Source organism: Petaurus breviceps, unplaced genomic scaffold (assembly GCF_028583685.1).
Source record: "Petaurus breviceps papuanus isolate PSGF00001 unplaced genomic scaffold, PetGlider_PUasm1.0 174, whole genome shotgun sequence".
Taxonomy (NCBI): domain Eukaryota; kingdom Metazoa; phylum Chordata; class Mammalia; order Diprotodontia; family Petauridae; genus Petaurus; species Petaurus breviceps.
This window is the reverse complement of record NW_027185761.1, coordinates 60,431,153-60,452,706: the sequence shown is the minus strand read 5'-3', so window position 1 is coordinate 60,452,706 and position 21,554 is coordinate 60,431,153. Positions and strand designations below refer to the sequence as shown.

Below are 21,554 nucleotides of genomic sequence, written 5' to 3'. Positions count from 1 at the left end.
CAAAGCAATATTTTTTTTCATACTACAAAGGCAGGGGCTGGGGTACTTTACAACGGGGATGGGGAGATCCTGCTATCCAGGCAGCTGGTGTTGAAGATGCAGCTGGCCCCTGCTTGTTTTTGGAGCCCCTTTCCTGCTTAGGAAATCACATGGTGGGCAGTAGACTCTTTAGAGCTGAACTCTCTCTGTGCTGTTCTCCCATGGTTTTTATATTTCCTTTGATCAGTGTACTGCTAGCAAGTAGACCTCTTTGCTTGGTTTATTGTATTTGTTTCCTAAGACCTCAACATGGTGTTGCCTTCAGTTTTTGTGTATTTATGATCATAGGGACACATTTCTTCTGCATACGACTAGGCCCACTGCATGCTAAGTATAATCCATTCAAAGCCAAAACTCAGTGATTGTATTGAACCCTCTAGCCTAGCATAGACTGGGGACGGTCTCATCACCCCATTATTCTCATAGGGCAAGGAGTAATCAAGGGAAGGGAGCAGCATAGGTAGCACCTACAAATGTTATTTCATTTGATCACAAGTTACCAAGGATGTAGTCATCACCCTGTGTGCAGGACAGATGGACGTGCTGCTCCAACCACAGGGGAAATGGTTTCCCACTGTCAGGCAGCAGCTATGTCAAGATCAGAGCCCAGGACGTGACTTTTGCCTCAGTTCACTTGATGGGTTTCTTTTCAATGTGAAATTTCATTTTCTTCTTGTTCTTTAACCACAGGACTGACTAGCAGCATAAGATAGAGATTCTGCGGGCTAGGATTCTCTGAAGTCACCACTAGAATCTTGGCCATATCTCTTAGCCTGGATACAACTCATTTGTTCCTTCTATAAACCATGAATAACAAAAGCCTAGTCGCTTCAGCCAGGATGTAGTAAAGGTCACAGTTGGGGACTGTGTTTCAGGACACCGGTGTTTAGTGGAGAGGAGGAGGTGGTGGGGAGAATCCCAGGATGTGAATTAGATTAGATGGGCTTTCAACCAGAACAATAAAAGAAAGTCTCAAGATGGTGAAGGCTGGTGGAAGTTACCTTCACACCATCTGCCTTTAGATATTTTCTCAGGTTCTGTCTCATCCCCAAAGAATTGCCAGAGGAAGGGGAATGGAACTAAAGGAGGGGGAGGCAGCAGAGGAGGAGGGTCTGTCAATTAAGGGACCTCCCTCACCTGGAGCTGGAGTGGGCAGGAAGGAACAAAGGGAAGCTTTGTTATCCAGTCCCCATGTGATGCCTTGGGAAAGGAGCTTCTCTGCCTTGGGCCTGGACCAGTGGTTAAACTGACAGATTCTAGAAGGCTCATCTTCAGGGACTATTTGAAAATCTTGAATTTTCAGCTGCTGGTACCTAGTTTCTCATGTCCTTTTATCCCACCAGGCCTTGGTTTTCTCTTTGGTTAATTGAGGGTGTTGGACAAAATATTCTTTAAAATTCAGTCCGGTGCAAAATCTGTGAGCCAAAGAAATGTAAATTAAGTATGAAGTCTTGAAATTATATATTTCTGAACATATGGAGTGAATTTTATTATTTTTCAAATATTGCTGATCAATAATGAAGAAAACAATGCTAGGAAAGTATTTTTCCTTTTCTCTTTTCAACTCCATTACCATACCTGCTGAAGTAATCTGCATCTATTTCTGTTGCTTAGGACAAGAAGGGGCAGGAAAAGAGAGAAAATAAATCTTTTGTTTAATTATTACAGCCTAAAAGCCTTTTACAGTCACACAGCTTGCCTGAAAGCTAGGACGATAAAGTAATTTTCTTTTAAAATAAATCAAAAGTTTGTCCTAGCAGACAGACAAATCTGGTAAGTCAGAGAGTTGAGTTATTGGATTGATATTGTATGATGGAAAGTATCTGAAGCATTTTGATTTCTTAAAAGGTTATGTTGTGAAAATTTTGTTTTGTAAGAGTAGACATACAAAAAGCATATGCTGTTGTTATTACCAGAGTCCAATAAAAGATAGCTTTTCAAATTATTACCATATGTGTGTGGGAGTTGCTTTGCACAGTCAAGTTATTTTCGATACCAGAGTAATTTGTTTCATATTTGAGTGCTTTTCTATTGAAAATGGCCCTTCAGATGTAGTCTTTCTTTGACTGGAGTATGATGTATAATCAAATTTTGTTGTTCCGTCGTTTTCAGTCACGTCTGACTCTCCGTGACCCCATTTGGGATTTTCTTGGCAAAGATACTGGAGTGGTTTGCCACTTCCTTCTCCGGCTCATTTTACAGATGAGGAAACTGAGGCCATCAGGGCTAAGTGACTTGCTCAAGATCACACAGCTAGGAAGCATCTGAGGCTGGATTTGAACTCAGCTCTTGCTGACTCCCAGCCCAGCGCTCATTCTGCTGTGCCACCTCATTGTCCTCGTAAATCTTTTTTTTACCAATTGCATGTAAACACAATTTTTAACATTCATTTAAAATTCTTGAGTTTCAAATTTTTTCCCTCCTACTCTTTACCTTCCCCCTCCCTGAGATAGTGAGCACTTTGAGATAGTTTCTAATATGCAGAGTCATGCAAAACATATGTCGCCATATGATAATACAATTTCTAGCACACAACTGAAATTCGATGCTGAACGGACAGTTTGCCAGATGGAGGGGCAGTGCATGCAGGGGCAGCATGGGTGGTAGTGGCCATGAGGAAGGTGCACAGTGCCTGCCTTTCACCGAGGGGCCTCCAAGGGCTGAGAGCACACAGGAGCCTGAGGGGAGGCCAGTGGGGAGCTCATGGCAGCCTCGTGCATTGACTTGGGGTAGGGGTCGCCTCGACTCCTCTGTACCTGTCACAGATGTGAAAGCAAGTTGGGGTTTTCATTTGAGTTGTACACAGGGTTCCTGGGGCCTTCTGAGCTCCAAAGGGTCACGAGGCTCATCACGGGTGGGCTGCCTCAGGATCACCCACCAAGCACAGTTACTGGCCAGGCATCGTGGATGGAAGACGAAGATGTCCTCATTCCTGCCTTCAAAGGGCTCGCTCAGTTCTGCAGCCTCAGACAGCTGTCTTGGTGTCAAAGTCGTGATGAATGGAGAGCAGAAGGGGCAGGACCTGGGATGTAGAAGTTGGTACAGGTCGGCACCCCCTCTGTAACTCAGAGTTGGAGAGGGTTCTTTGGGTCCCGGAGAGGTGATATAACTTGCCCAGGGTCCTACAGCTAGTATGTGCCAGAAGCGGGGACTGAGCCCAGGCCTTGTTAAAACCTTCCTGGAAACAACTTGCCTTCTTTGTGCATCCAGGGAAAGAAGGGGAACCCAGAGAGTGGCTGGAACCAGGGCTTCACTTGAGTAAAAACAGAGCAGATTGAGTGGATCTGCAGCTCTCTACCAGGGAGGTTCCCACTAAGGGATCCCTCTGGGCAGGCCTCCACCCCCTCCTCAGGACCCTCCCCAGATCCCTCCCCCTCCCCCCCACATGGCCACTTCACCTCTGGCTCCGTGCTCTTGGCTTTTCTGCCCCCATCTAGGTGCATGCCCTCCCCAGTGCAGGCAGCAGGCATTCTTTACCCCACCCCACCTTCACCCCCGAGCTTTTCACCTCTTTTTGTCTCCTCATTAGAATGTAAGCTCTGGGAGAGGAGGGACTGCCTTCTTGTATTTCTATCCCCAGCCAGCTGTGTGTAGCATAAGACTTAGCACATAGTAAGCACTGAATAAGCCCAGTCTTTCCCTCTCCCTCTCCCTTCCTCCCTCCCTCTTTTCCTCCCTTTTCTTACCGCCCCCCCTCCCCCCCCATGGAGAGAGAGGAGAGGTGGTAAGCCATAGTGAATAGAGAGTGGCTTTGGAATCAGAAAGACATGGGTTCAAATCTCTCCCCCAACTGTGAACAAGTTGCTTGACATCCAGGTGAGACTCTAAGCTGTTGGAGAGGTGCTGTCCTGCACCCGTAGGAGGAATTTCTTCACTGGGAGTTGTCTGCACCTGTGAAATCATAGCTCCAGACTAGACATAGGCCTCGTTCAGGGAGCTCTTGCATGCTCTGGGGTTGGATGCCATTATTCCCTGTCATATGCAAGAGGCATTTCTGGAGGACCCCCCTCCCCCATTGGCAGAGAACGATTTGGACAACGAAGGACAAATACCTTTGGTGAGCACATCTTGTGTTATTTAACAGCTGATAATAAAATGACATCCATTGTTAACTCTAAAGAAATTTTATGTAATCTTGACATGTGACTGGAAGATGCTGTTCTTAAAATGGCGCCCCAGAGTTCCCAAGGGTCCATGAATAGATTTGAGGTGGGTCTGTGAACTTGGATGTGAAAAAAATTGCCTCTTTGTTTTTACTAACTCTGACTACAACTTAGCATTTCCTTCAATTATTTAAAAACAGTATTCTGAAGAGGGGCCCATAGGCTTCCCTAGACTGACAGCCAGAAGGGTCCATCACACACACAGACACACACACACTCACACACAGGCACACACCCACACCCCTATATACACCCCCCCCCACATACCCACACCCACATACACACATCCCTACACACACACCCCCCTACACATACACACATCCACCCCCACCCCACACCCACACATACACCCACACACACCCACACATGCACATACCCACACACACACAGACACCCCCCCCCACACATGCACATACCTACATGCACACACCTACATACACCCCCCCACACACATACCCACACCTACATACACACACATCCCTATACACCCACACCCACCCATACCCACACACACACACACGCACACACACCTACATACACACACCCCTACACACATACCCACATCCACATCCACACACTTCCCTACACACACACACCCCTACACATCCACACATCCTCACCCACACACCCAGCCCCCCCCCTGCCACATCCCACGCACACACCCTACTTGAAGGTAAGATTGACTCAACTGAACCGACAGTTGCACTTAACCCTCAGTGGGTGCAGAGACCTTGTATTCCCCTTCTGTTCCCTGTACCTTTTGGTCATTTGTCACCATGATGATGTGGTCTGCTGCAGAGTATTACCCTTTCATCAGGGCTCTGTTCAGGTAGTTTCCAATACAGGGTTTGTAGAGGTAGGAAAGTAGACGTGAGGATGGGTTTTGTTTTTGTGTTTTTGACCTCGCCGGTCTGGGCAGGCACAAGCTTCCTCTACTGTCACACACGGGCAGCTCTTTCTCAGCTTGCTGTCTTAGAGTGTTGCCTTGCACCCTGAGGCCTCGAGGGTATTAGAGGCAAGGCAGAACCAGGGCCTCTCAGGAGGTCTGTAGTCAGGATATTTCCAGAGTCACTTTGGGGGGTTGATGTTTTCCCGAGGATGTGGCATCCGTCCTTCACTTTCTGAAATGTCTTGAGAGTCAGTCCTTCAACATTCCCCTCGTTGTTTCTTCCTCAGTGCAGTCTTTCTCCCTCTGGACTTGGTTTAGTCCAGCTGCTCTTCCAAGACTTGTTCTTTACATTTTTAGAGCCATTTCTACTTCACCCTTCGTGAGGTTCATGGAGAAAAGCATCAGGGGCGGACCCTTTCAGCTCTTCCTTCCGTTTTCAGTCTGTTCATCGGCCTCCCTCCACTCTATCTCTTAATGCCCCAGGGGTGATCTAGGTTAGTCAGATCCTTTGCCAATACTCTGAAGTTTTTCCCTCCGCTGCTTCTCTCCTTGACGAGGTGATATTGTTTATAATCTTCCATCGTCCTCCATACGACTTTACAGATGGGCTCGTTCCTTAAACCTGTGTTGGCCTTGGCTGCTCTGTCGCTGTTCGGCAGGGAGATCAGCTGTTTTCTGTCGTCCTGTGGTGGACTCGTGGTGGGTTTAATTAGGTTGCTGTGTGTTAGGGATGATCCCACACATACAGATGCTAAGGGTATCCAAGAGCTGTATGCCTAGAAGAGAGGGTGCCCTGGGTCTGAGTGTAAGGGTCAGGCTAGATGAACACGGACGTCCCTTCCGCTTCTGAGACTCTCTGATCATCTCCTGCGCTGCCTTGGTCCTCCATTAATGTCAAGGGGCCTTCCGGTTGGGTGGGTCCTCCAGCGGAAGAGCTACAAAAGTGGCCCTGGACAGGTGAGTCGCACACGTCTGCAGTGGGTGGAAATAGCCATTGCAGATCCATTGAAGTAGTTTAGTTCAGAGGTGGGGGACTGGTGACCTCGAGGCCATGTGTGGCCCTCTGGGTCCTCAAGTGCAATCCTTTGACTGAATCCAAACTTTATGAAATCAAAAGAGCGCACCTGAGGACCTGGAGGGCCGCGCATGCCCTCGAGGCCGCAGGTTCCCCCCCGCCACATTCATACCTTCTGACTGTCTTTGGAGAAGGAATTCATGACAGGAAGGCAGAGGCTTCTGAGTGGTGAGGGTCACGGCCAATTCCTCGTTCACTTTCTCTTCTTCATCGTCTTAAATCAGTCGGAGGTTCATAGACATATGGCTGGAAGGTCTCCCACCTTTTACAGAGGAGTGTGTGGCCCAGAGAAGCTGCTCCAGCCTGTGCGGTTGTGCCGGAGAAGGCATTTGCGCTGACAGCCTCTGCTTTCAGGACAGGTGCCTTGGCCACCATATTGGACGCTGGCATAGAAGCAGCCAACTGTGCTTGGCTTGGAGGTGTTGTCTTTCTGCTTATGTCCATCCTGAGCACCAGGAAGGGAGATAGCCATGGTCCCATGTTACCTTTGGGCATATGATGAAATCCGTGGCATTTCAGATAGAAATGGCCACAGAACTAAGAAAACCTGGGTTCAAGTCCTGCCCCTGACACATGTAGGTTCTATGACCCTGCGCAAGTCAGTTAGCCTCAGTGCTCAGGGCAGCTCTCTAAAATTATATAAGTTAATGTATAATATAATATTTGACATGATAAGTTAACATGTTAGTTGTGAAGAAAGTGGGGGCCTACCTTGGCAGAGGTTTGTCAGGGTTTCCCTGTGCCAGGGAATCCCAGGTATAGCTCCTGTCTCTTTGTTTTGGGATTTCATTCATAGACCTCAAAGTAGCATGGAGATGCCCTGCCAAGAGGGCCAAAGTTCTTATCACTTCCCCTGATCTGGAGAAGCATCAGGGATGAGGCCAGAGACGCACCCCCAGCGTTGGGCCGATCAGTTGACCCATTCTTTGGTCACAGGCACATATATAAAGGAAGATGCAGACTGGCGTTTCTGCTTGGACGCCTCCTCCTGCCCTTTGTCCAGCCGTGATTCAGAGGGCTGCCGCCTCTCTGCTGGGAGATGCCCAGGGCTGCTCCTCCCCCTTCCTCCCCTTTGGGGACCAGGTCGTGTCGTCTGGCCCAGGTGGGGTTGGAGGGGCAGCTCATGGAGATGACTGAGGATGAGGATAGTGAACATTGCTGTGGCACCTACTCTGGGCCCAGCGTGTGCTGAGCACTGTATCTCGTTTGATCCTCACAGCAACCCTGGGAGGTAGGTGCCATCACAGTCCCCATTTTACGGTTGAGGAAACAGCCAAGTGAGGTTCAATGACTTGTCCAAGGTCACACATATAGACAGTGCCTGAGGCCAGGTTTGAACTCGGGTCTTCCTGACTCCAGGCCCAGTGTACCACTGGCTAGAATGCTCAGCAGCACCCCCCAAACATCCGCCTCCCCACACTTAAGAGTCGTCCAGTCGCAGTGTATGGCTATACATTCCCTAGCCTCTGGGCAGTGGTGGGCGTGGCCACGTGCAAAGAGAGGCAGCAGAGGTGCCCCCAGAAGTACATGTGATGCAGAAAGGAGCTCATGCAGGAGCCAACTGGGCAGCTCAGGGGGTAGAGCTCTGCTCCGAGTTCCAGTCCTGCCTCAGATCCTTGGTGCCTGGGTCGCTTCATGGTTCTCAGCCTCAGTTTTCCACCTCCCAGGCCTGTTGTGTGCTACCACGGTGAACGTGCTGCAGGCCTCAGAATCTTGCAGGACTGCTGGCTCCTTGGTAGTGGGCTCAGGAAGGTAAAGTGACCCCGAGGGAGGTCTCCAGTGCAAGGGACAGCCAAGGCAGCTTTGTTCCTTATGGAATGTCCAAGCACCAGAAGCTTCGCCCAGGCTGGTTGGGCATATGCTTGAGGCTGAATTGGTAGGAAGGTGCTTGGGAGGAGTGGGCGTGAACAGGTGGTGATCTGCCATCTGGAGCCAGCTGGAGACCACAGATTGGCTTGCCTGTCAAAGGCACTGTAAAGCCAAGTCCTTTGAAACAGTTTGAATCAAGACCCCAGAGTGGTTCTTTTTTGGTGGACGTAACTGAATGATCAGACTCTGCTGTTGTGATCTTTCTTCTTTAAGTCCAGCAGGGCCCCTCCTGCACCGTGATTGAGCCCATGTTTATCTTCCTGCCCTGCAGAGGCCTGAAGGGCATGATCGTCACCCTGAGCGATAGCGGCCATCTGCAGTGCTCCTACTTGGGCACAGACCCGTCTCTGTTTCAAGCCCCCAAGGTGGACTCCAGAGAAATAAATTATGAAGAGCTCGATATCGAAATGAAGGAGCTACAGAAAATCATCAGAGATGTGAGCACATCTCCAGGTAGGCAAAGGGCAGCCTTCCAGGTCAGGCCTCCCGTCACCACGTGACGCAGGGACGAGGCTCGTCTCCTGCACACACGGGATCGGGGTTTCTTCCTGCCACTTGAGAGTAACACCTATGAAAACAGCATCGCTGTCAGCCCGTTCAGGGTCTGTGTGAAGCTGGTGGGCAGCCAACATCCTCCTTATGGGCCTGCTTGTGGCTAACGTGATTCAGAAATTGTGTGTTTCCTTATGAGCTAGAGCAAGCAGAAAATGCCAGGGGTGAGGGATGGGACTGGGGGCCATAGAGAGACCAGTGACATTCGTACCCTTTGCTGCTTCACCTTCTGAATTTTTCTGAAGTCTTTGAAGACAGAAACAAGCACTTTGCAGCACATTGGTTCAGCATACTTTACGAAATTGCAGGTATTGGTCACCTGCATGTGTCAGGAGTGTGACTTCCTGGTAACGCCTTGATTACTGGCAAGTCGGTCGCCAGCCATAGTTTCACTTCCTGAGTTTTCAGTACCGCAATGTTATTGTGCTATTTGATTCCTAAGGAGGTCACTTTATGATGAGACTTTTTTTCTCAAATAGCAAAAACCTAGTGCTTTTCATTAGGCATGTGAAAAACATTACTTTCCAGCGTCAGGTCAGTGTATTTAAAAATAATTAGAGAAAATATGAACTTATTAAATGAAAAGTGATGTTGGAACAAGTAGGAATAATGAGAGAAGTGTAGTGTCAGAGGCCAACGAAAACAAGTGAAGCACCATTCGTGCCCTGATCCCTTCACCACAGCTGCTTCTGTACGTTAAAAAGACTGTAACTCCGGTTCTCTTAGAACTTTAGATAAAACACAGGCTTTTTTTTTTAAAGTTGGTAACACAGATTCAAGTGGGATTATGATGCTTTGGTCCCGGTTACATTCTTTTATTAAACTTTGAAAGGAAAACAGTGAACTGAAAATATTAACAATTCAAAGGCACAGAGTGGATGTGTTTTTGCCCCAGAGCACAGGCTCGCTTAGAGCATGTCAGTTAAGACTGGGAGACTCTTTTTTGGTGTCTCTTCTCCTAGGAGGCAGCTAAACTTTGATCTGCCCTTTTGATTAAGGAAGGGTTTTCCAAGGCTGACAGTGCTTACTTGAATCAGTGGAATACCCAGAAGCGCCTCAGGCTCCTTTAATTTTAATTTAGGCTTAACGGGAAGGCATATGTATTCCCATAGCACATAGTACATATGCCAGGCACTGTGCTAAGCATTTTACAAATATTATCTCATTGGATCCTCACAACAGTCCTGGGGTAGGTGCTATTATTATCCCTGTTTTTACAGTTGGAGAAACTGAGACTGAGCAAGTTTAAGTAGCTTGTCCAGGATCACACAGCTAGTAAATGTCTGAGGTAGGATTTGAATTCAGGTCTTCCTGAGTCTAGGCTCAGTGCTCTGTCCACTGTACCTCCTAGCTACCTCAGTTTAATTGGCAGAAAAGGTGGCATTCATCAAATATGAGATTCCCAGAGTTCATTAACATAAAATGCTTTTGATTATGAATAATAATAATTTCATTGCAAATCTTGATGTTTGATGATGGCAATCCCACTTATTACTATGTGTTAATGAGATTTTGATTGATCTTTCTTTGTAGAAAGTGGTCCCATTCCTGCTCCAGCTGATTTCTAGGGGTCTCTGTGACATCCCTGGGCTCCAGGCTGCAGGGCTGTTCTAATTGTAGCTCAGGTCCCTGGGGCTATGTAGGTACCAAGAGATTTTGACACAAAGGTTACTGTTTATGTCATCTCCAGATGGAAGTCAGAGTATTAAGGGCTTTGCTTTCATTTCTGAAGAGAAGCTTTTTTCCCTTAGGCATCTGTGAAAGATTCCTCTTTGGAAAAAAACAAATTATTGGAGATAGAGCAAAGATGGTGGAGTATAGGCAGGGACTCACCTGAGCTCTCCCTAAAACCTCTCCAAATACCTTTAAATAATGACTTTAAGCAAATTCTAGAGCAGCAGAAGCCACAAAAAGACAGAGTGAAACAAATTTCCAGCCTAAAACAACTTGGAAGGTCAGTAGGAAGGGCCTGTTGCACCAGCGTGAGAGAGGAGTGTGATCCCGCGAAGACTGTGCCAGGCCAGACGAGGCCCCAGCAAACCAAGAGCAGACCTTGAGGTGACTGCATAAGGCAAAGCAGTGTTGGTTTCCAGACCTCTCAGCCTACAGACAGTAAGGGGATCGTCAACCGAGCAGAAGGAGATTTACGTAGGTCCTGCTGCTGGCGTTGCCTTTACCTGGATCTCGGTCACAGTCCTGGGCCTTCGTCCCAGTGCAAGGAGATGCACTGGCCCAGCAGAGCTTGCGGCCACCGGGGAGCAGGGATCCTGGTCACAGTTCAGGTTTGAAAAGGGTACTTGTGGTCACTCACAAGCCAGTGCATGGTCCAGAAGAGTAGTGCCTCTATCACTCCCTAGATCATTCCTCTTGGGGAGAGTCAGAAACTTGTGGGTCCCTGAAGTACTTCTGAAAACAGCCGTACAAAAGACCTGAAGTTTGGGGCAGTGCCTCCTTTGCTCGGGAAGCAGAATTCCACTTTAGCCTGGAGTTAAAGGTCAAGAAATAGCCTGGAAAATGAGCAAACACCAGCAAAAAATTCTAACCATAGAAAGTTACCATAGTGACAAAGAAGACCAAAACACACACTCAGAAGACAATAAATTCAAATTCCTGCATCCAGAGCCTCAAAGAAAAATGTGAATCGGTCTCAGGCCATGGAAGAGCTCAAAAAGGATTTAAAAAATCAAGTAAGAGAAGTAGAGGAAAAATTGGGAAGAAAATGAGCATGATGCAAGAAAATTATGAAAAAAGAGTGGACAGCTTGGTAAAGGAGGCACGCACAAAAAAATACTGAAGAAAATAGCACCTTAAAAAACAAGTGTTTTTTAAGTGGTAAAAGAGGCCCAGAAATCCAGTGAAGAAAAGAATGCCTTGAAAAGCAGAATTGGTCAAGTGGAAAAGCTCACTGAAGGAAATAATTCCCTAAAAGTTAGAATTGGGCAAAAGTAAGCTAATAATTCTATGAGACATCAAGAAACAAACAATATCAAAAGAATGAAAAAATAAAAGAAACTGTGAAATATCTTATTGGCAAAACAACTGACCTGGAAAATGGATCCAGGAGAGATAATTTAAGAATTATTGGACTTCCTAAAAGTCATGATAAAAAAAAGAGCGAAGGCATCAATTTTAAGAAATTAGCAAGGAAAATTGCCCTGATAGTCTGGAACCAGAGGGTAAAATAGAAAATTGTAAGAATCCACTGATCACCTCCTGAAAGAGATCCCTAAATGAAAACTCCCAGGAATATTATGGCCAAATTCCAGGCCTCCCAGATAAGGGAGAAAATATTGCAAGCAGCCAAAATCAAAAATCATGGAGCCATAGTCAGAATAACATAAGACTTAGCAGCTTCTATATTAAAGGATTAGAGGATCTGGAATATGATATTCTGGAGGGCAAAAGAGCTAGATTACAACCAAGAATCACCTACCCAGCAAAACTGAGTATGACTTTTCAGGGAAAAAATGAATATTCAATTAAACAGAAGACTTTAAAACATTTCTGATGAAAAGACCAGAACTGTAAAAATTTGACTTTCAAATGCAAGATTCAAAAGAAGCATAACAGGGTAAACAGGAAAGATAAATCATAAGGGATTCAATAAGGTTAAACTGTTTATATTCCTACATGAGATATTTATAGCTCTGAAAAACTATCTCTTTATTAGGGCAGTTAGAAGGAGTATACATAGACAGACAGCAGAGGTATGAATTGAATGTGATGGTATCTAGAAAAATAAAATTAAGGGATGAGGAGGAAGAATGGACTGGGAGAAGGGAAAAGGGAGAGGTAGAATGGGATAAATTATATGACATAAAAGAGTCCTGAGAGAGATTTTACAGTGGAGGGGAAAATGGGGGAAACAGGGATGGGAGCACATCGGAATTGGCTCAGAGAGGGAATTACTTACACCCTCAGTTGGGTATAGAAATCTGTTTTATCCTACAGGAAAGTAGGAAGGGAAAGGGTTAGGAGAAGGGGTGGTGGGATCTTATAGAAGGGAGGGTAGTTTGGGTGAGGTAAAAGTTAAAAGTGAAACACTTTTGAGAATGGACAGGGTAAATGGAGAGAGAGACGCACACACAGAGAATAGGGGAAAATAGGATGGAGGGAAATACATAGTTGGTGATCATTACTGTGAAAAAATTTTTACAGTGAGTTTCTCTGATAAAGACTCCATTTCTCAAACATATAGAAAATGGAATCAAATTTATAGAAAGAAGAGCTGTTCCTCAGTTGATAAATGATCAAAGGATGTGAACAGGCAATTTTCAGACAAAGTAATTAAAGCTATTTATAGTCATATAAAAATGCTTCAAGTCACTATTGATGAGAGAAATGCAAATTAAAACAACTCTGAGATACCACCTCACACCTGTCAGATTGGTTAATATGACTGAAAAGGGAAATGACAAATGTTGGAGGAGATGTGGGAAAATTAAAACACTAATGTACTATTGGTGAAATTGCATACTTATTCAGCCATTCTGTAGAGCAATTTGGAACTATGCCCAAAGGACTATAGAACCATGCATACCCTTTGACCAGGCATTACATTTACTAGGTCTGTATCCCAAAAGACAAAAAGGAAAAGGAACTATGCATACAAAAATATTTGTAGCAGCTCTTTTAGTGGTGGTAAAGAATTGGAAATTGAGGGGATGTCCATCAACTGAGCAAGTTATTACCTATGATTGTGATGGAATACTGTTGTGTTTTAAGAAATGTTGAGCAGGATGCTCACATTAAAACAGTGAAAGACTTATATGAACTGAGGCAAAGTGAAATGAGCAGAACCAGGAGAACATTGTACACGGTAATAGCAACATTGTAGGATGATCTACTGTGAATAACAGCTATTCTCAGCAAAGCAGTGATCCAAGATAATTCTGCAGGACTTTTGATGAAAGGTGCTGTCCATCTCCACAGAAAGAACTGGTAGAGACTGAATTCAGATTGAAAATATTTTTTCTTCTTTTTTTTTTTTCCTGTTTTCTTTCACAGAATGATTTACATGCAAATGTGTTTTGTGTGTATACTCTATGTCAGATTATTTACCTTCTCAATGAAGGGGGGAAGGGAAAGGAGGGAGAGAATTTGGAAGCAAAAATTTGAAAAAAAAAAAGAATGTTAAAATTGTTTTTACGTGTAATTGGGAAAAAATAAAATATTAAGTAAGATTTTTTTAAATGGCCAAGAAATGTATAATAAATCAGTTTATTTTTCTTTTATTTTATTTATGCTTTCTGGAGGGCAATTGGGGTTAAGTGACTTGTCCAAGGTCACATGGCTAGTTTTTTGTGTTAAGTGTCTGAGGCCGGATTTGAACTTAGGTCCTCCTGACTCCAGGGCCAGGGCTCTACTCACTGTGCCACCTAGCCACCCCTTTTTTTGTTTATTTTTTAAAAATAAAAAAATTCTTTTTCTATCTGCAAAAGATATGAGGACATACAGCATAAAAATCCCTTTATATGAAAACGTTTTGTGGTTTTAGAAAAGCGTTAATGTTGCTTGTTGCCAAATATATGTTTAAGGTGAAAACATTAACTATTTTGATGACCCCATTATTCTTATGTATCTAATATTCTGATTTCTTGACTTAAAGTTGCCAAACATATTACTGATATCCAGTCACTAATGGGAAGGGACTTCAGAGGCCATGTAAATGCCTTCTCCGCCATTCCTGCTGGTGATTATCCGACTGCTGCTTCAGAGGGAGTCTTCAACCTGTTCCACTTTGGATCAAATGAGGTCACACACACATACACACACGTGTACATGTGTACATGCACACACCCACACATGTCCTCAACATTTGTTGTTGTTGAGTAGTTCAGTCATGTCTGACTCTTTGTGACCCCATTTGAGAGTTTCTTGGCAAAAATACTGGAAGTAGTTTGCCATATTCTTCTCCAGCTCATTTTACAGATGGGGAAACTGATGCAAACATAGTTAAAGTGACTTGCCCAGAGTCACATAGCTAGTAAGTGTCTGAGGCCTCCCACAACATATATGTGCATTCACATACCCACATATATACATGCATACAGACATGTATGTTCTGTGTGTGCATGTGCATATGTGACACACACATATTTATGTATGTTGCCAGTCAGTCAGCAGGTATTTATTAAGTGATTAATTGTGCCAGACACTGTCCTCAAGGAGCTCATTCTAACTGGGGAGACATGCCAGTAACTAGGTACACAGGAGATGTAATATCTGTGGTAAGACATTAACAGTGAGCCCGTCTAATCCCTGCAGAGTCATTTGATAAGGCAGGACCCATTTCTGTGTGTCCTCTAGGTGTTGAAAGGAATTCTCCATTATTGCTTAAAGGGACCTAGAAGAAGGTGAGGCTGGTCTGATGATGGTCAACTTCTGGGAGAGTGCTTCCTCCCTGCACGGCCCGCAGAGGTTCCTGACGCTGGCCTGGCCCCTTGTCGCTTGTTGGGCTGCTCTGTATCTGTCTGCATCTGGTCAGGCCAGATGGTGGTTTCTCCAGTCTGATGCCGCCCATTTCTTACAAGGGGGTAGAAATGAATGAATGGGAAGCCATAGAGCTGCAGACAAACAGACAAATATAAATAGGCATCAGTAAAACAACACCCAGGAGAAAACAAAAGATTCAGAAGACGACAGGAATGACAACTTGGTGTCAGATTGAATATGCACCTAAAAGCCAAACCACATCCAACGTTTGTGGTCGCCCCAAACACTCTTCCTCTTCCTCTTCTTTGCACAGTGGAATGTTTGTGTTTGTTGATAGCTGTTCAATTCATAATAAAAATACATTTTTAAAAAGATCTCTCTGTGGTCTAGTTGATAGTTTAGGATTAGAAATTATGTGCCCTTTTACTGACTAGTTATGTCTTTCATTTAACTGATGTTTTTCCATTTGTAACCCATTAGTTTGATAAAATCAATGAGATTAGTTATTTCCAAAGTGGAAAATAAACATGGGGAAGTAATTTCTAATGTTGGTTTTTAGGGGGCAAGACCAGAATTCCTGTGGAAATGCTTAACTTGGACCTTTCTTGCAGGACCTCTACTGCGACTTGAGAAAGAAGAGATCCTGTCGGTTTTTGCCACCGTCTCCTCCACCCTGGACAGTGTGTCTGTATGTGAATTCATTTCCTGGGGGATTATGAAGAATCAGTGCTGGTTGTGGGGGTGAGGATGTGAAGTAGGATTTAGGACCACGCAGAAATTTCAGAAGAGGTCATTTTAGGTTTGGTTAGCTCTAAAATAGCACACTCTTTGGCCCTACAAAGGGGAGGATGGGAAAAGGCAGCAGCTGGGAGTGGCTGTTACCTGTCTTTGGACTCATTCTTCTCCCTGTTTCCTTTGGCACCTCTCTGTGCACACTAGAGCCCTAAGAGGGCTAGATGTAGCTACCCTCAACAAACAGATCTGATGGACAAGGAGACAGGGTTAAGTTGGAGTGCATGTGATGGGCAGAGTCCCCTGGTGTGAGGGTGAGCCCAGCTCAATTTAGAGAGACTCACTGCAGGCTGCTGAATGTTACGGCCAAAGTGGCTCAGGAAGACATTCTCCCAAGGCAGAGAATGGTTGCCATCTGTACTGGTGGAGGGCATAATCCTACTGGTGAAATCACAGATCCTTGAAGTCTCATAAAAGTTGAAGGCTCCCATAATTTTCTTTAAATGTCCATGGTTGAATGAGCAGATTCAAGGAATTCCATCCTTGGCAGCTGTGATTTTTTTGGGCAGCCTCTTAGAATCCGAAGTCTTGTTTGTGTTGCTTGGGTTGGTATCTATCTTTCCAGCTGTATATTTTCCCCTTTTTTTAGCTTCCTGAAAGCAATAGCTGTCTGTCCTTTTAATTTTCCCTCTCTTACTTTCTTTCTTCTGAGTGCCCTTTTTTCCTTTCTGCCCAGGCTGATTCTAGGGCATGATGTTGGGACAGAGGCTTTAGGTTGGTGTAGGGGCGGGAGATGGCCACAGAGCCCTACAAGTGGGACAGTTCTCATCTGGCCAGTCTGGTTCCTCTGACCCTTTGCTCCATGCACGAGGTTAGTTCTACCCGGGTGAGCCGTATTTCACAGCCTGCATTCTGATGAGATCTGTGAAGCTTGATGTCCAAGATTCTTCATTGATCAACTCAGATACGGGACCGAGCTCATAGAGTTAGCTATATTTAGCTCTCTTAACCATCATTCAGCCCGGGAAATCACTTCAATGCCCGGGCATCAGAAACCTGGTATAAGAAGTGGTTTTCATGACATTTTCAAAGACCCACCTTAGTACAAACATTGAGACCCAAGTTGTAATAAAAATCATGTTACCGTGCCATAGCTCAGGGAACGGAGTGATCTTTGGAAAGCATGCTGCCCCATAGGCCCCGTGCCCCATGAAGAAGGGCACGTTCATTCCCTGAAGCACACAGGAGAGGCACTGTCTCCAGCCCTTGTAGCTCAGAGCTCGGGTGTTCGCCTGGCCTGATGTGGCGGCCGGCCGTGAGATTCTCTGGCTCTCATTGGCCAGCTGGTGCTCACACCTCTCCCCCCTCTCACGAGGGTTGCTTTTTGGCTTTGGGCCACACGTCTTTCTCTAGGTATTTTTTCTGAGTGACCTTCAGCATAAGTTACTTAGAATGAGGGTTTGCCTTTGGGATCGTAAGAACTTTTGGTATTTTCAGGAAAGGACCTTGAAAAAGTAACGTGACATTGTAGTGACCTAGCTCACTTCCTCTCTACTCTCTGTCTTTTTCTAGCACCATACTTCCTCCCTTGATGGGACTGTTGTCAGGACCCATCATTCATTCGTAAAAGAGCAGCCAATAATATTTAAGGGAATATTGTTGGGAAATAGAAAGAAAACTCTGAGCCTGGCTAAAATGGCATCTTTCCTTCTCCATTTTTGGGGGACAGCATTTTGTTTCTTTTAATGAAGGAGATGCTCAGGTGTTAAGAAAATGGAAAGGGAAGGGGGACGGGGATCCTTTTGTTTTTAGCTCCATCTGGAAATGGGAGAAGTAGAATTTTGCTATTAGAATGAAAAGCCTGATTTGATATCTGGCTTGAGATTCGTAATTAAAATGATGGGATCTTAGATCTTGAGTCAGAAGATTCCTTAGGAATTGTCTAGTCTGACCCCCTTTCTCCCCATTTACATGAGGAAATTGAGGCTCAGGGGAAGTGGCCTTCTTGCTGAAGGCCACAGATACTCCGTGGCGGGTCTGGAAGGGGAGCTCATGTCTTTTGCCTCCATGTTCGCTCCACATTCGTCTCTCCACCCAGAATTCAGGGAGATCAGATGGTGCTGATATGAAGAGTGATATGATATTAATCTACTACATTTAAGGAGCTGTGATTTGGGGGATATGGGGCCTTCCTCGGCCAACACTATTCACACCTCTTCTGACACTTGGCCTAGAGCGATTAGGAGCCTTAGATCATGGCCACACCACTTGTGTCCTAGGCCTTGAGCCCAGGTCCATTCCTGGCCCCTCCTTCCTCTACTACATGGTTTGGTGACGATTTCTGAACTTTTCATATAATTGTAGAAGCAGGCATTTCTGTTGGATTTCCCATTGGTTGGATAGGAATTTTATTTTATCTTTCTATCCTCACCTCTGAAGACATAAATTTGTGCTGTGATTATTAAGGCAGATTTCACTTGTCAAATTTTCTTTTTATTTTATTTTTTCTATAGCGTGAACACAGAGTTGCTTCTAGAGACAAATTGTTTTTATTTTTTTTTTTCATGAAGAAAGGAAGCTGATAAAGTTATGGAGTTCTTTTTTGGGGGGAATAGTTCCCATCAGTGAAAAGAAGCTAACTTATTGCTTGCCTTTTAGTCTTAAGACCATTTCTTAATCTGTTTTGGTATTAAGGAACAGGCCCCGGGAAATAATGATCCCTCTTTAGGAGAGAAGATGCCTTTTCCAAATTGAATGTGCCAGGAAGCCTTTTCAGAGTGGAGAACAAGAAGAGATTTATAGACCATATAAATATCAAGTTTGTAGAAACAGATAGTTTCAGCATTCAGAGAGACTGGAAATTAATGTCTTTGGTGATAGAAAGTGTGACCTTTCCTCTCCCCCCACCTTTTTTAGTGGGATCCTTTAAGTTTGGGTTTATGCCTCCCTACAAGAGGAGGTATAAGAATCCCCGTTGTATGTTTGAGTCTCTGGTCAGTGATAAATCCCCGGTTTAGCTGCTTGGGGGGGGGGGGTTTATATTGCCTCCATTGTGTTCACTCATCCATGTGTAATGTTGGGGCCGCTCTCCCCTTTCCCCCCTGCTATCCCGTTTCCTGATTCTCTCCTTCTGTTTCCACAGCAAGCCACCGGCACTGACGTGGGAGCCGAAGCCATCCCCTCTGTCACAGTGAAGGTATTGAGTGAACCCTAGGTGGCCGCGTGCCAGGCAGTAGCACACATCTCCTCCTGCCATTTTCCCTGCAAGTCGTTCATAAAATGGTCAGGAAAGCCTCTGGGGGGGTTCATGTTTCAAGGGGCTTGTTCCTTCAGGTGGGGGGAGCAGATGGCCTTTTATCATCAGGTGACAAATTTCCTAACAAGGGATGTTGTAGCATGAATCTCATTTATTGCCATCCATTTTAGGTGGTGTAGGTGGCCTCTTGTTTTTTGTTTTTGCTTTTTGGAGGGGAGAGGGTAGGGCAGTTGGGTTAGGTGACTTGCCCAAGGTCATATGTCTAGTTTTTGTGGTTGGATTTGAACTCAGGTCCTCCTGACTCCAGGGCCCATGCGCTATTCACTGTGCCACCTAGGCACTGCCAGGTGGCCTCTTGTTGAATTGAATGCCAGGTGCTGGCCTGGTGGCAGGCTTTGGCCCTCTTCACTGGGTGGGGCCAGATCTGGAAGGTTCTGATGGAGTCTCTTCATGGCTCACGGGGTGTCTTAGGTCTGGGTAGGGCTTCGAGGAGACTGCTGCCCATCAAGGCTCCTCCCAGAGCCTCTGACATTGTGATGAGGCCCAGAATCACCCAGTGGGCCGGTCCTAGAACCTTTCTGATGACCCAGACGGTCTGTGGTTGTTTGAAAAGGATTCCTAAACCGCTTCTGCAGCATCTAAGACTGATTGTTCTTGCCTGTCCTTCCATGAAGTTGGCTGTAAACCACTCCCGTGAGTTTGATTAATGCATGGTCTATGCAGACTTCTCCCACTCTGCCTGTCCCCCTCTTGCCTCCTGACCCTCCAGCCTGCACCCCCAGCTGCCAGGACATTTCCAGTCCAGATTTCCCAGACATCTCAAACTCATCCTTTCCAACATGCGTCTTTCTCTCTCTGTCTCTCTCTCTGCCTCTCTCTCTGTCTCTGTCTGTCTGTCTGTCTCTCTCTCTCTCGCTTTTTGGAGGGCAATTGGGGTTAAGTGACTTGCCCAAGGTCACATGGCTAATTTTTGTGTAAAGTGTCTGAGGCTGGATTTGAACTCGGGTCCTCCTGACTTCAGGGCCGGTGCTTTATTCACTGCACCACCTAGCCGCCCCTCACATCTTTCTGTAAACCTCGTTGAGAGGCATCTTTGTATGATGGAGAGATCAGCATGTCCGGAAGCCGGAGATCCGAACCCAGATCTTACCTCTGCTTCTTCCTGCCTGTGTGCCTGAGGGGAGATCACTTCCCCTTTTCCTTCTGTTTCCTCATCTAGAAGAGGGGGCGGTGGGGCTCCGTGGCCTGCAAAGCCCTGGCCAGCTCTGTGTCTGTGATGTTCCCATTCTGCTTCTCACTCCTGTCGAGGAGACTCGAGTCACGTGGTTTCCAGTCCGCGGGGTCTCCCTCCCCTCACTCAGCCGCCAGATCTCCTTGCTCTCCCCCTTCCAGCTCCCGTCCCTGTTGCCATTCTCCTCATTCTGATGGCTGCGGCCCTCATGGAGGCTCAGCTTTACAGCTCTCTGTTCTTCAGCCTGTCTTCCATGCTGTGCCCATGGCACTCCACTGCTCAAAAACCATCCATAGCTCCCTAGTGCCTCCTTCAGAGCCCTTTCCCTTCTCAACACAGACTGGCCTCCTCTAGGTTCCTCTGGCTCCCTGTTCTGGCCCTTGCTGTCACCCATGCCTGAGATGCTTACCTTGGGCTCCACCCTTCTATACAAAGCCTTCCTTGGTTCTCCCCGGTCCCTCCTTTGCCCCCCATTGCTAGTGCCCGGCCTCCTGAATTACCTTGGCTTAATAACCTTGGATTCTGTGTGTTTTCTGGAAATACTTATGCCAGAGGTAACGTTGGGTCGTGGGTTCAAGTTCTGTCCTTGATGCATGTTGGTGTGTGACCCTGGGCACGTCGCTTAGTGCTCTAGGCAAATCCAAGACTGCAGAGTTGTAGAGGAGGTACCAGTCAGGATGTGCAGAGTGTGTTTTCTCACCTGGGAACTCCCCTGTACCCACGACATCACAAGTCTGTGCCTACGTATGCATGTATTGTTTCCACCTGATTCATTCTTGTGTGTGTCTCCCAGCACTCAGTGCTGAGGGGAGCTCAGTAAATGTCTCTGGCCTGGAGGCCAGCTCTGTCTGCTGCACCAGTCTGCCCTGCCTTTCACTGTGCCTGGAAATCCAACTCGAAAGGCTTTCAGGCATTTATTTAGGGGGGAGCCTGGTAAGCATTGTTCTATTTAGCAGAAAAGAATTATCGCTTCCTGAATGTTGGAAACCAGAAAATTGTGCACGTTGGCAGCTCAGGCAGAACGTGTTTGGTGCCCTCTCCCTTCTCTTTCCCTCCCTCCCGTCTTCCTGCCCCTCTGTTTCTTTCTCTCTCCCTCTCTGTCTCTCTCCTTGTCTGTCTGCCTCCTTCTCCCCTTGTCTTTCCTTCCCTCCCTCCCTCCATGTACATGTACACACATATGCACACACAGGACGACTTGGGTTGTTAGTTGCTGCCCTTGGAGAGGGCTGTCAGGGAGGAGGAGTGTTACCAGTTGGGTTAGTTTGCCCTGGATGCAGCTGGTGGCTCCACTTGGGCCCTTTGGCCCTGTGCTG

At 46.1% G+C, this 21,554-nt stretch overlaps 1 protein-coding gene across 3 annotated transcripts in view; it reads left to right on the top strand.

The window, feature by feature from the left end:
* Positions 1-21,554, top strand: part of BBS9 (Bardet-Biedl syndrome 9) — a 339,648-nt gene that overhangs the window by 108,315 nt on the left and 209,779 nt on the right. For all 3 annotated transcript variants that reach the window (XM_069084284.1, XM_069084282.1, XM_069084283.1), the window contains 3 exons: positions 8,307-8,488; positions 15,634-15,710; positions 18,897-18,950. In XM_069084284.1, the coding sequence (XP_068940385.1) occupies positions 8,307-8,488; positions 15,634-15,710; positions 18,897-18,950 (313 nt within the window). The remainder of the gene's footprint in view (positions 1-8,306; positions 8,489-15,633; positions 15,711-18,896; positions 18,951-21,554) is intronic.